Source organism: Anarrhichthys ocellatus, unplaced genomic scaffold (assembly GCF_004355925.1).
Source record: "Anarrhichthys ocellatus isolate YVR2014 unplaced genomic scaffold, GSC_Weel_1.0 scaffold11, whole genome shotgun sequence".
Classification (NCBI taxonomy): domain Eukaryota; kingdom Metazoa; phylum Chordata; class Actinopteri; order Perciformes; family Anarhichadidae; genus Anarrhichthys; species Anarrhichthys ocellatus.
In genome coordinates, this window is record NW_022280041.1 from 4983379 (window position 1) to 4999579 (window position 16201).

A 16201-nucleotide genomic window follows, 5' to 3' on the forward strand; every position below is an offset into this window, starting at 1 on the left:
GAGAGAGAGAGAGAGAGAGAGAGAGAGAGAGAGAGAGAGAGAGAGAAAGAGAATAGAGTGAGACAGAGAGATCAGCTGAATTACAGAAAAAAACAATGCAGCAGGATTAATTGGCTTTTCTTCTAAATTCGCTCTCCAGTGTGGCATGAATGTAAATGGGAGAAAAGTGAGAGAAACGGCGAGTGGATTTGTGGAAACCAAAAGGTCGTTTTCTGCGCTGCAGGCAAACTAAGTCCCTGTAGCTTTAATGGAATGCAAAAGCTGGCGAAATGAAGAAAACATGTGCGAGACAAACCTGTGAAGGTGGAAGCGTAAGGGTGCATGTTTCACCTACACTAGGAAAACCGATATGCTCTCCCCAGGTGTTAACTTTAAGTATGCTGTGTGTTTAAAACATGTGTTGAAGATGTACCTAGAAAAACGTTCAGAGATTAGAAAGGTGAGTGGAGAGAAAAACATAACGCAACCGCAGAAATGCCAAGAGGGAGTTCACGGTAACAGTCTGTTCTCTTGTATACGTACAAAGTGCATCCAATGTTTTACCATGTTTACTTTTCTGTAAGTAAAATCTCAAGGACTTTAGTCATCTACCGGTTGTACAGTCCTTTCTGAAGGTAACATAGGTTATCAATGCATAGGAAACCAAATGTTTTATATACGTTTTTATGCCTTTGTGGCGCTCGCATATTAAAGTCAGCTTAAAAGAAACACTCACCAGCGCCTCGTCTCACTAATCAACAGTGTGTCTTGTTCTTTAAAAGTGAATTAGCTCGATTACAGTAAAATATACAGTGTATTCATACATATGCACATATCCTCTTGTGATGAGTTTCCCTCACAGATCAATAGACAGAAGATGAACAGGAATATCTTATTTCTTTAACTAAATGTTACCTATATGTGAAACTAAATGGAAGACATGAACGTGGCCTCTCTGCCTGACATTAAGGAGGTCACATTCCCGGCAACATTGCTCTCATCAGTACAAATTATGGCACATTTTCTCTGTGTGTTGGAGCTGTAATCCTCTCTGCATCCAATTAAAAAAGTGATTTACTTTGGTGTAAAACCAGAGAAGTTCACAGAGAGTGAAAATCTAGCTGGAAAATACGAGACAGATTCAAACTTAAGGCCCCAAATGCAGATTTCTGGCTCAGGGGAGCGGTAAGCCATCTCTAGTTAACGACCACGCGAGCACCAAAAGGTGTCTTTTGCGTTGTCATTTTAATGTGCAGGTGAACGGAGGTTCATCACTGGCTTGAGAACGTGCACATGACGAGAGGGAGGAAGTCATTCAAACCCATTCTGTCATTGGGGAAAATGCCCTGCACAGATATGGCACCAGCTGGGTTTGCTCAGAACACGTTTACTCCTTCCATTCTTTAGGAGGAAGACCAGGAACACTTTACAAACAGGGATTGTTGAGTGAAAAATACTGCAAAAGGGAAAAAAGAAGTGTTTAATGGTTTTACAGCTGATGGGGAGATTTCTCAGTGAGAAGAACAGCAATGTTCCATTAGAAATAAAAGCATTTCTAATATTTACCAAAGTCATAATATCGCTGCACTAACCCTGGCTGTAAATGCAAGTATTGATTTAAGTGCCACTTCATACTTAAAAGACATGACATCGCCTTGCACCTCATTATATCACTGATTTACTTACTCCCTCAGTCGAGCTACCCTTGTCATTCTCTACCTTTAAAAGGAAACGGGCGAGGTCAGAGCCTTCCCCTGCACTCCAAGACAAGCTGAATGCAAGTACTGCAACATAGCTCAGCCACATACAGACTGTATTTTCTTCCCTATTTTGGCTGAAAGTCCCGATGTCCTGAGTACAGCCTCCCCCCCCCCCCCCCCCCCCCCCGGCAGCCGCAGATTTATTGTCTCGATTTAAAATCTCCAAAACCAGACGTCGGTCGCCTAATTTTGCAGAGTGATGAAAGTGGCTCCATTTTCAGAGGAAACGGCTCCGATTTCCTGATTGTGTCAAGTAAATAATCTCCAAGAGACTCTACAGGGTGAATGTTGATTGGCTGTTAATAAAAATATGCTGAGTGTTGAAAAGATAATGTGTGTTTGCTCTATTTCTAACAACCCAGGCCTAAAAAGCTACACTCCAAACGTCTATTGAATAAAAACCCGCTGAAGTACTGTTTTTTTTTCTTCTTTTTTACATGATAGCTTACATAAACCTGAGCCACATACCACTATAAATAAACTGCATGCATACATAACCACCTTAAGTGCCGCCTTTAAAAATCCGTGCGTGGGAAATGAGATTCTTACTTATATTTCTTCAGCTACAGTTACGAGACAGCAGCTCTGCAGACATCGTGGCAAAGTCGGGGGCTTTCGGCATGAAGCCAGTGAGGGAAAGGTTATCGTAACGGATATAAACTATGGAAATACGACAAAACAAATAAGTCCTCGGTAAAAAGGAGGTGATGAATGGAACATTTTAATGACTTTCAGCAATGTTTCCCTTCGCTAACATGTTAAATCATCCCTAAAATAAGCTTGTCCATTATCTCAACAGAGACATTTTCTCCATGCTGACTTGCAATTATACTAAATGATTGTTCCTGATGATAAAACTATATTTTCTACCGTAGTAGAGTCTGAGGTTAAAGTCCTCAAATTCGTGTCCATAATCAAAATGTCCCAATTTTCACCTCCGACAGCTTTGTAATAGCACTGGCTTTCCACTGAGTAACCCTCGTGACCCACAGCAGCAGGCATGTTCCGGAAGCATGCGGACAAGGTGGAGAGAAGGGGGGGGGGGGCAGGCATAAACAGCTTATTTCAGATTTCAACAAGGGCAGCGGTGTGTGATTCATTTTTTTTCTTCCCCCCCAGTTATCTGAACCAAATGTTTTTCTCGGCTGAGGCATCCAGGCAGAGAGTACCTGCTGTAAAGGTTAACAGGAACAAAGCACTGTTTTTCCCCTCACCCGCCTGCTCCTGCCTCCTCCGCCCTCCCCTCACCCCCTTCCCTTAGCGAGAGAAACACGAAACTTGTTCAAATGAATCCCTTATTTGAGAGACCCCGAAGCATGCAGGCAAATCAATACACACAGACAGACAAACAAACGGAGCACCCATTGGCGCTTTCCATTTGGGTTGCGCGGCTCGACCTACTGCGGCGTCCTTCTTCTCGTTCCAGCGGGTGATGAAGCTGTTCTCCCTCTCCATCTGTTGCACGCGGCTTTCATTGACCTGTCGGGACACACGCAGACACATCAATTCAAACCCAGTAAAGAGAAACATCAAATTTGCTTGATGGACTCCCGGTTTTTGAAGGCGGCATTCATTTTCGAGCCCTTAAATACGACACATGGAAGCCAAGATTAAACCAATAAAAAGGCATCATCATACGCAAACTGCAGAAGCGGGTTGTTCAGCAAACACTTCTAAAACTAATTTAAAAAAGGAAGTTGGCTGGGAGGTTTTTTTTTCTGACACAGCTCAGCACCAAGAGAATACTCTTTTCTTTCACAGAGCTCTGTGTGGGAAATGATATTTTCTATTCCAACTTTTTTTTTTTTTTTTTTTTTTTTTTTTAAACACCATTATCATTTTCAGAGAACAATTTGCTTTGTTGGAGTTCTATGAATGGCAGACGAGATTGCGGGTGAAAAAATAAACTAAAACTCACAAACTCATCGTGTGTGTTTAGGCCTGATAATGAGCGCCGTCGACGACATCCAGCACAGAACCGGCGCTTTAATTAGCGAGATGTCTCCCCCCCCCCTTCGTTTCATGTCACGGCGCGTGTATTCACTGCCTTCGGGCGCATGATTGGTTGAGCTTAATGGCTATTTGTCATGCGAATGACGGCGTCCCGAACCGATTTGGAGTGAATGCTCCTCCTTTAACGTCGGAACAAGAGGGATCCAGGCGTTCTGTTGGGAATTAGCAGTCGCTCTGTGCCGAGTATCCCGTAAGCCGGGTGAGCTCTCCAAGGGTAAAATTGATCCCACCCCCCACCACCACCACCCCCCCGCCCATCCACATGTCAGCAAAGTCAAGCCAATTGTGGAGCTTTGGCAACAACAGTTCTGCTCCCAGATGGTTGAAGTAAGAGGGTGCAAATAAAAAAAGTCATGCGTGCAGCTTTGTTAAGATATGCAATACGATTATGTATGAATGCCTTCGAAAGAACTGATGGGAGAGTCCTAATAAATCTAGCAGCTCGACCACATTCGACTGCATTTACTGCACCTTTCTTACAGAAGTTTATCTTCTAGTTTATAGAATTAAACGATGTAGTTTTCATTTTGGATGGTTCAGTGCATATCATGTATACAGGTTTTTTTTTTTTTTTTTCATAATTTCAATACACATTATATCGAAAGAACCACAAATAAAGAACTTTATCCAGCGATGATGTTTTCGTGGGTCTGACGTTAGAAACTATCGAGTTGCATTCTGGGAATTAACCCATTCTGTCGAATCTTAGCGTCAGTGCACCTTTAATAGAGCTTTTGGTCTTACACACATGACAATAACACTTTGCTGAAATATGACTTACTTTGAGTTAATATGAATACTTTCTTATTTAAAAATTATTATATATGGGGACACATTTTTCCAATTTAGTTGAACATTTTAAAATCTCATGTCCCAGTTTGTTTACATCCGTTTTAAGGATGGCATTATCAATAAAAATAATTTACACAAAATTATTTTAATATTACAGCAAAAATTCAAACCAAAAACAGTCAGACTGCTCAGTCAAAGGGTGAATATCTGATGTTTCTCTCTCTCATATTATATATTTCACTGCAATTAAAAACTCCTTGCATAAATCAATCACCAAGACACACGCCTGGTCTCATTTCACCTCTCATTTTTTAAATCTATGATAATATATTTACTGATTATGTTACGAGTGTTAATGTAATACAAATCAGGTGTGATCTGACTTAGAGGTGGAAGACTCGTATCATGCGACCATGCTCAGCTCAGCCCTCTGTCCCCCCTGCTCACCGTCTCCCGAGCAGTTCCTCACCAGCATCAACACTTTCAAAACGGCAACACATGAATAAATGGAACGTTTCTCACTCACACTGAAGAGTGTGATGTAGTTGCTGATGAGGTCGTGGACGACTCTAATTTCCTGCGGGGTTTGTCCCCGAGTCTGGAACAAGCAGGAGGAGAAGACGGAGGCCAGTTTTACGCTGGGCATGTGATTGAGGTTGGAACACTGCTGAATCCTGAATCACAGAAAGAAACGGGGGTTAGAAGAACACACACACACACACACACACACACACAAACACACACAGAGAGAGAGAGAGTTTAGTGAAATGTTGGGCCTCAGTCCAAATTCAGCAAAAGGCCAATTAAGTCTTCTCCAAACAATCCAGCTCATTAACATAATGCAGCTAAATCACGATTATCCACTAGAGGTTTCTGAGGGAGCGATGTGTAATGTGAGCATTAGTGAATGAGACATCGAGGCAGCAGAGGGGGTTTGTGTGGAAAACAGGTCCGAGGTCTGCGGAAGCTGCAGGACAGGAGCCGGGTCGTAATGCTGGCTTTTTACCTGTTCGGTTCTGCACCTGGAGTTTAATGCTGACGCTGGGTTGTACACAATTGCATTATGAAATGTATTACTAGAAGGTTCTACACATACCTGGAAAGCCGACTGTTCACAATATCCAAGAGTGAAAAGATTGATAATTCATCAAAATTGTAAGTAAATTAACATAAACTTGAAATATATGATTTTCCTCACAAAAAAAGCCCACTTTTGCAAAAAACAGCACTACTTCTGCCTCTCTACTGTGTGTTAGCTTGAGTTTTTAATAATGAGCAACTCAATCTGTCATATGCCAAATACTATAAACAAATGGGACAAACGCTATTAGATTGATTCATGAGCCTTAACCTTAAAAGGAGGCCATCGCTTTAGTTTTCAGCTTGTAATTTGAAGGGCATGCCAGCGTATTCACTCCACATACACATACAGAATCAGACTAACTCTGAACGTATCCCACTTGATTGGTCAGAAGAGAAACACGCAACAGAGGGTAGAGTGGGTCATTAACAGAGCAGAAGGGACAACAGGCTAATCAGCGGGTGCTAAGTAGCAACCCTCGGGCTCCTCAGAGTGCAGAGACCTTTGAGCCTCCGCACTTGTAACATCTGTGACGCAGGTTAGCATCTGTAGATGCTACGCCTGTTCTATCAGCCACGACCACAGTTAAAAACATGATCGAGCCAAGAGCACTTTAACAGTTTGGTACTAGTCTAATGAGTCATAATGCGCAATTTGGCAAAAGTAGTTATGCTTCGTCTCCACGTCCAATTAGACAAGTTTCTTTCCACAGCCGTGTCTCAGGCTGGCTACCGTATCACATTAAAGATAATATTAGTCACGGGACCGTATTCACGTCACACAGTGGATGTATCAGCGGTGAAGTACTCAGATCCTTTACTTAAGCAAAACTACAATATTTAACTCTGAACTACATTGTTGAATGTGGTTTTGGCTCCTCGTGTCCTGTTTTTGAAGTTGACCACATGGACTTCTCCTTTAGGAGAATACACTTTATGAAGTAGCCTCACTAGTAGAAAGCTTTAAATGCATCTGCAGTTTGAAGTGTGTACCTGTACAGATGTTGGAGCACAGCATCAAGGGTTGACCTGTTTATCTTTGGCAAACTCTCGATGAAAGTGGAGTACTTCTTTACTCTCTGCCTCTCGTCCTCCTCGTCTGCAAAACCACACGGATGAGAACTACTTTAAAAAGGCCCAAAATAACAAACCATAAACTAAAACATGAGCATCAACACACAAAGGACATCACGGTCATTCGGAACACATACCCAGAGCTGACACCCAGTAAGGATAGAGCTCCTTGGTCAGCAGTGCGTCCTCTGCTTGGGACAGGAAGCTCTTGAGGATGTCGGTCACATCCTCCAGCTGCTGCTCCTTCTTCCTCAGCTTTACATTACGGGCGTCCCGCGTGAACTCCTCCAGGAGCAGGGCCACCCGACCAGGGTCCCCTGGCCTTTGGTAGAGGCCCTCCTGGCACAAACCTGCTCAAAAAAATACATATATTGACTTCTTCTAGAAAGTGTTCCGCTCATGGAAGCGATGGCCTACATGTACTACATTTCAAAAAGAATACGGTGAAAGGAGAGATGGAATAATGTCACAACACTGTGCAAGTCAACATTACAAAGCATGAAATTGTCAAACTAAATCAGCTACTGCAGGAATTCTTTTAAGCTTCTCTCGCCCCGTAGGTATGAGGTCACTCACCGTATTGGGTGACAAAAGCAATGCAACTGTCGACTATAATAGGGATGCCGTTTTTAGTCAGCTGTTGGTCGCTGAGCGCCTTTCCATCTGTGCCAGCAGCCAGCGTGATGGCAGAGAGCCACAGCGCAAAGTCCATCTTGGTGAAGCCGTGGATGTAAACGGTTCTATCAACACAGAAAATTTGTTATTATTAATGAGGTAGGGCGTCATGATGGAATTTCCAGTGACAATATAGCATTTCATATTTAAAAGTTGCTCGTTCATTTGAAAGAGCTTTGCTCAGTCATTAATAAATACACAACCAAAAAAAGGAATCCCACAGTGCTTCTGAAGAACACACATTAGAAACAACAACCGCTTCCCGTGAGGTTTCATCAAAAGCACACAAAACGAAGAGCAATTAACGGAGTGCAAAGTCTAGTTGGATTATTCTAACAGGGAGACTGGAACTGTTGGCCGGTGTTACGTGCCATCTCACACCGTCTCTGGAACCGAAGCAGGCAGCGTAGCGAGACTTTGATTGCCGCGGACGGTTACAGTAGGTAAAGTGCAATCGGACTAACAAGACAAAAGGACGAAATCAAAGATTTACAGCGTTGCATAATGCATCGTGTTGTTGTATCGCAAATGCGTTTGCCAATTATCAAACAGACATACCTTCTTCCCTCCACCATCAGCAGGACTTGGATCTTGTCCTCACCCTCTGTATGCATGGAGACAGCTGTGGGGGGGGGGGGAAGAGGAAACAAGTTAACGGTGCACATTCACATACGAGAGGAAAGCGCTAATGCAAAGTAATGTGTTTAAGTCTGACATTCACAGTTGTTGTAATCTCCGTCTAAAGCACGAGCGCTTAGATGCTTTCGCCATTAAACTCGAAAAAACGCATTAATTTCCTGTCACTGAAAAGGTCTCAGTATTCATTTACTCTTTAAGTCAATCCTTGCAAATAATAACCGGCACAATATGTTCAGACATACCCGACTAGTCTTTTCAAATGTGCAGACGTATAGTGGGAAGAAAAAGAGGAAGGAGCAGCACAGCGGTGGAGGGGCAAATGCATCCGATTGGACTTAACAGCATTTCCTTGTTGTAATGGGAAACACGGGTCTGGTTTTTGTGTGTCGCAGACTCACTAAAAGGGTGTTTCAACAAGAGAAGGGAAGTGGGGCATAAATGCAAAGTGTCGATGGTCATCAAGCTTCATGTGAAGTTGGCGGAAATGCAACCAAATGAGATTGGACTGAAGGGAAAGTATTTAACACACCAAAAGGGAAAGAGAACAAAAGAAAGAGGGAGTTGCTGCCATTCTTCATCGGTACAATCACTCTTTTTAAAACAGTGCAAGGATACAGGAAAAACCGAGCAGAGGGACTCCAAAGCTCCGCCGTAATCTCTTCTGTGGGTTCAAGCAGCTGCTTGGATCATGGCAACAATCACACACACACACACACACACACACACACAACAGAAAAGCGTAACAAAACAAAGATATGAGGCTCCGCAGTTGAGTCACAAATCTCCAGACAACAACATCTGGCACTTTCATCTTACTGAAGTTCCCACTGGTTGTGCTCAAATAATGGACACATATCAAAGAAACAAACAAAACAAAAAGAGAACAATCTGGACTCTACCCAGCTCGCTAACTAGCTACCCGAACCAGAAGTAATTGCATGATATTGCAAGATGACGTCACGGTGCCCACAAACGTCTCTGGCTCTTCTCAGAGGGTTATTTATTGAAGATTTACAGGAAGAGTTTTTTAGAAAATACGTTTATTCTCTTTCTTACCAAGAAGAGAAGACTTTCAAACTCTTAGGGAAATATGAAGCTACCGCCAACAACTAGTTAGTAGAAAACAGAACGTGTTTTTACAGAAAGAGGATATAACGTGTTAATTAACTAGCTCTAGAGCTGCTTTGTTTTACCTGTGGACAAACCAAGCTAGCTGTTTACCCGTTTCCACAAAGTGTACAAATGACACGTTGTGATTTAAGCTGAAGTACCGGGCTGCTGGCTTTATCTTCACACTTACCGTACAGACATGAGAGTGGTCTCGACCTTCTCATCCAGCTCTCAGTAAGAACCAAATCCTGTTCAAATGTTATATTCTTTTCATCCTACAGTCGCTTGAATCTAGTAAACCTTACAACCCTTTATCCGAGGTTGACCTCCACATTTACCAAACTCAAATTTGAATTACTTGAAGAAAAAAAATAGCCTTCCTATGAACAATATTTTCTTTGTACTGTACATCATAAATGAATATTTTCATCACATCTCATCTACAACTAGTTTCAATGTTCTCCACCGAACTGCTTCGTAAACACACGGATCAATTATCAGCACCGACAGGCAACGATTTAATTGAATAAAAGAGGATCGGCAAAAAAAATATGACATGTAACGGTGTTGTTTTGGCTAAAAAGTCCGTTGCATGTTGAGTGAAACAGCAAAAGCAATTAATCCCCAAAGTCTCCCTCAACAAATAATTTGCTTTTTGTTTTCTTTGGCAGATTTTCAAGGGCACAGTATTTCATTCTGATCCAAACAACGAGAGAAGAAAGCCAGAGAACTTCACAGGTTTGTGTTGACTTAAGAGAGGCTTATTAACAGTGTTATCAGGTAAATGCAAAAACACTTGTCACCGCTTTGTGAACAAAACACAGCAGTCCTCTTTTATCCATCTTACAGCTCAGTGGGATTTTTTTATTACCGAATATGTTCGTGTGATAAGGAACTAAGTCTGCAGCCTTGTTCTCTTCGTAATTTGTACTTGGCGTCCCGTAAGAGATTCCCATGCTGGGTTTTTTTTCCCCCTCTAACAAAATCATGGTGATTTAGAGGGCTGGTGCACATTTCCAGTATTATGTTGTTTATTTTGCCAGGTATTATATGATAACCTCATAATATAATAAGCCTCGTCGAGTCCTGGGACAGAACGGGCCATGTTCTCGGACGGGAAGCAGTTGATCCACTGATTTTTCGCCGTGATAGCAAAGCTCGACCAGTGATGGAATTTTGAAGTTTTGTTTTTTTTCTTTACATAAATGGAAACCAAAACAAATATTTCTGAAAAGGATCCCTTTCAATTTACAGAATCATGACAAAGAAAAATTGGTCTAACTTTGTCAGTGACTTTGTAAGAAATGCTAGTAAATGTCCAAAATATGTCTGAGGTATTTTAAACATATGTTGATACCGACACATCAATAAAAAGAGAATATTGGCCGGTTGCTTTATGCAAATTCCTATAAACAGCATAACCTATATACTGAATATTACATATATTTAAGTAGTCGGAGCATTTTATAGAAACACTTCAAAGTGTCCTGTTGAATTTTCTTGTAAACAACTATGTTATGTTCACTTCTACTAGAGCTGCAATCTATCAATTCATGTGAACAATTCAAAACCATCTCAACAGGGTAATGTCTATGTAACCGGTGCTACTCATGCAGGTTATTGTTCGTGTGTGTAATCAACAATAAGTAGAGAAATATTGGTCTGATCACAATCTGGCTATTAGCAATTACTAAATTATTACTCAGATTCAAGTTATCTTCCAAATGGACATGAATCATCACTAACGGTGCTGACCATGTTAGCTGTGATTGCTTTAAATCTTTATTATCTTTAAAAAAAAATCAAATTATACCCTAAAATGAACTTCAGTGGGGACACACTGACATCTGGCTACTAAATATGCTGGACTGCAGTCTTGTGCTGATGCCTATCTTAATTTCTAGATGATTGAGGAGAGCGTTGAATTAACTGTGTGTTTTTTTCCTCTCTATTTAGCCAACGCCTTAAGATAAATCCACTGAGAAAATTGCACCGAATGAGCTCAAAGTTAACGGTCTTATCTTGAAAACCGTTCACTTCAGAAGGTCCTGGGTGAGAAAGCCAATTTGTGCACCGTGACAGATTAATGATTATCCAACTGTATATGTCATTTCCTCCACTTGGTTTGACTTTGGTTCTAGTTACTTGTGCAGCAGACATCTTGACATGGGTCATCACAAAGAAAGATCCATCGTCTCGCAAGTACACAGCTGAGCCCCCTCAGAGAGCGAGCGCACTCGTGTTCTTTGGGGGAAAGGATTCTTTCTAGTTTCTTTGTTTATTTACTTGTGAATTTGTTCATTTACTTGTGAATTTGTTCATTATATTTTTACGTTTGAAACACAAAGTTACAAAGTGCTTCTTAACAGTTGATGAAGACCAATGAAATAATTGGAACAACACGCTAAAGACAGTAAAAACTGTTCCTAGTCATCGGGAGACAAACAGAGAATAAATTACAGACGAGGCAATTAAGGATAAAATGAATGAAAGGCAAAAGATTAGAGCGCTTACTTTCCTCCGGTATGAAAGCCCTTTAGTGCGTTTTGAGAAGAGAGATTCAGAGAATGATCGTAACTCTGCCAGCCTGAAGTCAAAATAACAGGCTGCATCACACTTGCAAATACTCCTATAGCAGTCTGAAGAGCTGCATGCAGGAGACATGTAGTGATTTTAATTGAAAAAATGTTTTTTTTTTATTAAATGCCTCACTGCTTCACAGGAGCACCTTTCATGTGGTGGTGTCACTGCAGAGAAAATAACAGTTAATCCCATGTCACAGACTGTGATTCCTAAAGGGATCCTTTCAATGCTCCAGACCCTACCACCCCCCCACCCCCACCCGACAAAACATAGTCCCCCTCTGGCGCCAGCAGCTCCTCGGCTGTGACAAATATGGTTTGAGAGAGCCGGGACTAAAAATGAGCACTGCTGCAGTTCTTTATCCCGCCCAAGGTGGGAAGATGGGGCGGCACTTTGCCGCGATTTGATCCACGTCGAGCTTTAAATGGATTAAAGAGATCCGTCGATTCTCCCCCACCTTCCGGTCGCACATCACACTGGCTGCCATCGATCAATCTGCCAAAGTCTATATGAGAACTTTTGAGACTTCTCCGGTGACTGGCAGCTTCCCTCCACTGACCATCCTTTACACAACATGTTAGTTAGTTAGCTCTTAACTACGCGTGTTTCTGATGGCTCGTGTAACGTGTGTTGCTGCCGCCACCCTGAATGATCCTGAAGGGTTGTACTTGGACAAGTTACACAAAGGTGGGATTCATGTTTCACTTCAAGGATGAGGACCATATTATCCTTAGAATAATTGTATCTTGGAGAAATGTTCCCAGCAAGACTAGTCTGTTTAAGTGTTAGAGACTAGGAGAGAGATCAGAATGGAAGAAGCTGTGTCACACTCGCCACTATTACAAAGAAGGTAACTTAACTGTTTTCACACATTCGCTGGTTAAAGAAGGACTGCAAAACACAGCGAGAACTAGACAAATAATAATGCTTACTGAGCTCATGTAGCTGTTTGAGTTGGAGGACTTCCTCCTCTCCCTCCTCTTCCCCTGAGCTGAAGTGCAGGGCAGAGCATTCCAGCACGAACCAGCCCACCCTCCAGTGGTACAGGTCATGGCCTTCTTTGTAGTGCAGTCTGCCAATCAGCTCGACGTCTCTCTGCAGCAGTCCCTCGACTTTAGCCGGGACGAAGCACTGCGAAAGAGATACCAGGCTTGAGAATTAAGGAAGCTTCACTTTTTAAAAGCGTGAAACTGTGGAGCGTTAACCTCAAAACAAACTGCAGACACAAAAACAGAACAGGTGCAGCCTTCTTTCTGTAAGGATAAACCTTTCCCTTTCTCCTGCTCGACTCCGTCTGGCCATCGTTGCGTGATTCAAACTGAAACACGGAGGTGTGGAAGGCCTATGGTGCAGATGGAGAGACATATGGACTAACGCGGCTATACCTCCCACTATCTATGACTCGGTTGCCTGGGATTAAAGAGATCAAAAAAAGGGAATAGAGGACATATTTATGAAGGGTATTATTGCAAGATCTTGGCAGCATGTGTGTGGGGGGGAGATAGTCAGACCTCTTGTCTTACTGAAAGAAGCTCAGGCAGCACGGGGATCACTGAGGACAATGTGTTGCAAAGTAGCAAGAGTGAAGGAAAGAAAAGTATGGATGTGCTGTACTTCTGCGCCACATACACACAGCTTCTTCCTCGTAACTGTAAGTGAAAAACAAACTTAAAAAGGAGGAAATGGAAATCAGTGTGTTTGTGTCCCTGTGTGTGTGTGTTGCATGCAAAGGGTGTCACCTTTGTTAGCGCCTGGATCCAGTCATGCTGCGTTTCCTGTGTTTCAGCCCCGACAATCAGGACTCGCTCCGATTGCAGGTACAGTTCGACGGTGAACACGGCCCTGCCAGAGACACGCAGCTCACTATTAGATATCTGGAGTGGAACTTGTCCTCATAAACGCAGGAAACAAGCACCCAAATATGTCAACATTAGCACATACAAGTCTTTTAATTTATGTGAATTCATGTGAAGCGATATTCCCTTTTTCTTATTGACATACAGTGCTGCGAGCATGTTATTATGAATTGCATTTTGGATGTTCTCATTTTGCCTTGAATCTGTCATGAATGTGTTTTCGTACAATGTGTGTCAGCCAGTCAGTGATGAAGGTTACATACACACTAACTATGCAATCATTCTAAAATAAAAAAGGAGCATGAATGCACTGCCACACTCATTCATCCACACACACACACACACATGCAAAACCATTGCCGTCGGAAGCAAAAAGGCAGCTATTAATCTTTGTTGGTCCTCCTGTTGTCTCTGCCTTCACCACCACCACCTCTCTCTCTCTCTCTCTCTCTCTCTCTCTCTCTCTGTGTGAGGGTAGAGAGGTCAGAGTATCACTATCTTAATGGTTTCAACACGTTGCCAAGCGGCGGCCTCGTTTCCGTTTGGTACGCTACAGCGAGGGAGGCTCTGAATGCGATAGCGGTGAGCGTTTAAGGTGGCTTGTCACGGCAGCGCCGATTCTCTCCCTTTCTTACATGTGTCAGGGGAGCAAGCGAGACACGGGTGTTTGTGTGCCCTCAGGTGACCCTCCCTCCCCCCCCCCCTCCCACGTCTTCGCCGGCAGGTGTGCAGGCGCTTGTTAGAGGAAGTCCCAGAGGGAGAGAGAGAGAGGGAAGGACTGGCTGGCAGTGGGGGGGTAACGCTGGCGTGCTGGGCAAATGGTATCGGAAAGACGGGAGGAGAAGACGGAGGGATGAGAGATGAACGCTGCATTATGAGTGTCCCAGAGGGAGGGAGTGGGCGGGGAGAGGGGGGAGAACGAGCTAGAAACAAAGAGAGAGAGATGTTGAAACAATAACATGCATGACCAAACTGAGCGACACAAGACAACATACTATCCTCACACAGGACGCATTCTTGTACCGCACGTGTGTTTTCCTTTTTATTTCCTCTTTCCTTGTTTAGTTTATCCAACTGTACACAGGAAACGTGCACTACCATAACCTGGTTACTGTCAAATTTGTATTTACATGAGTCTTACCTACTGCGGTGATATTGAATCGTGCCGACATATTTCAGGTGTATTTGTGATAAAAAAAAAAGTAAAAAAATGTCGGGTCCATTTGTACTCACATGCTCCGTCATGAGAAAGCACACCTGGTTTCCTACTCTACTTAGTTTATGAACTAAAAGGCAAAGTCTTTAGGCGTGAATATAGGCCTTATTTAATATTAATTCCACTTGTAGTCAGACTTTCAGTTCAATCATAATAGATAAGAGCAGTATTGATCTTGTATCCGAAATACAACCTCCCTTGAAAAGATATTGGCAAAGACAAATTAAGGTCGGTAAGATCGTGTGCTATCGGAAAAAGTACCTTCTTGGGTTGAGTTTGACAGAGCGTACATGTACTTTCCCTTGTGGAGGAATCTGCTGCACAAGATTCACCGGTGGTTTAAACAAGCAGGGATGTATGTGTACGTATTTCTGGAGCATTTTATTTCCACCTGAAGGCTTTCCTGTGCTCTGAGAGAACTCTTAATTCCCCAGCCCTCATATATCTATCCCATCTCGCTGACAAAGTTAGCACCTAAGCCCTTCTAACAGCCTTTTAAAAAGTCGGCTATATTTTTTGTGTTAGTGTGCGAGAAAAGAAGACAGTGAGAAAAGAGTGAAACGGTGCAACAAAGAAGCCAAACAGACGAAATAGAAAAAGAAAAGTTTGCTTCCAACATATCCATTTGAATTTGAAGGTCAGAATTAACTTACAAATATTCTTGTAGAAACAGAGCGGAAAACCTCAACTTATCACCAGCGAACATACTCCCTTTGCATTAATTCCTCAGAAGTGGGTTTGTAATATTCATACAACTTCAGCAGACGCATGTGTCGGGGGAGGGGGGGGGGGCCGGAGCCGTAATTTACGGTGTCCTCTGCCACGGTGCAATTACCCCGAACGCTGTGGCTTAATGGAAGCGACACTTACGGCTTCCTGTAGCGCGGCGATAGGCTGCTGGTGGGAGTGTGTCATCTGCATACGTTAATATTCATAAGCGGCAGACAGTCAAGAGGTGAGGCGTCCCCGCTCGGGCATGCTGGGAACGCTGGAAGTTGCCAAAGGGAGAGGGGAGAGAGCGGCAGAGTTTAATCTAGTGAAACGCACAGCCATTACGAGTGTTAGCGAGGGAGGAATAATAGCCTTGACCTGTAGCTGTGGACATATGCGCGAAAGCTAAAAAACGGCACCGTGTCACCGTTGCTTTGTAGCGTCTGTGCACACAACATGGCATCATCGTAACCTGTCATGACTGTGTGTATGTGTCCAGCTGATTGGAAAGGTCATCGTTGTAGCTGGGCAGCTGTGTTTCTAATGGCTGTATAAATAAAAACGCACAAATAAAAGCATTGTTTCCTCTTCATAACATCTGCTGCTGTCATTAAGGACCTGGCTTACGCTTCAATCATAAGCCATTATCAGGCTCCTCGCAGGGGAACTGAAGCACACACACACACACACACACACAGACACACACACACACA

At 42.9% G+C, this 16201-nt stretch overlaps 1 protein-coding gene across 7 annotated transcripts in view; it reads right to left on the reverse strand.

Moving 5' to 3' along the window:
- Positions 1 to 1853: 1853 nt before the first annotated feature.
- The window catches only part of arap2 (ArfGAP with RhoGAP domain, ankyrin repeat and PH domain 2), a 75975-nt gene continuing 61627 nt past the window's right edge, over positions 1854 to 16201 (reverse strand). For 6 of the 7 annotated variants that reach the window (XM_031850613.1, XM_031850612.1, XM_031850611.1 and 3 more), the window contains 8 exons: positions 13445 to 13547; positions 12638 to 12836; positions 7932 to 7995; positions 7275 to 7438; positions 6836 to 7048; positions 6618 to 6723; positions 5071 to 5218; positions 2307 to 3218 (listed from right to left, as the gene is read on the reverse strand). In XM_031850613.1, coding sequence (XP_031706473.1) covers positions 2997 to 3218; positions 5071 to 5218; positions 6618 to 6723; positions 6836 to 7048; positions 7275 to 7438; positions 7932 to 7995; positions 12638 to 12836; positions 13445 to 13547 — 1219 coding nt within the window. In that variant the 3' untranslated portion in view covers positions 2307 to 2996. Of the gene's footprint in view, positions 3219 to 5070; positions 5219 to 6617; positions 6724 to 6835; positions 7049 to 7274; positions 7439 to 7931; positions 7996 to 12637; positions 12837 to 13444; positions 13548 to 16201 lie in introns of all 7 variants that reach the window. The other variant, XM_031850616.1, reaches the window with a different exon arrangement.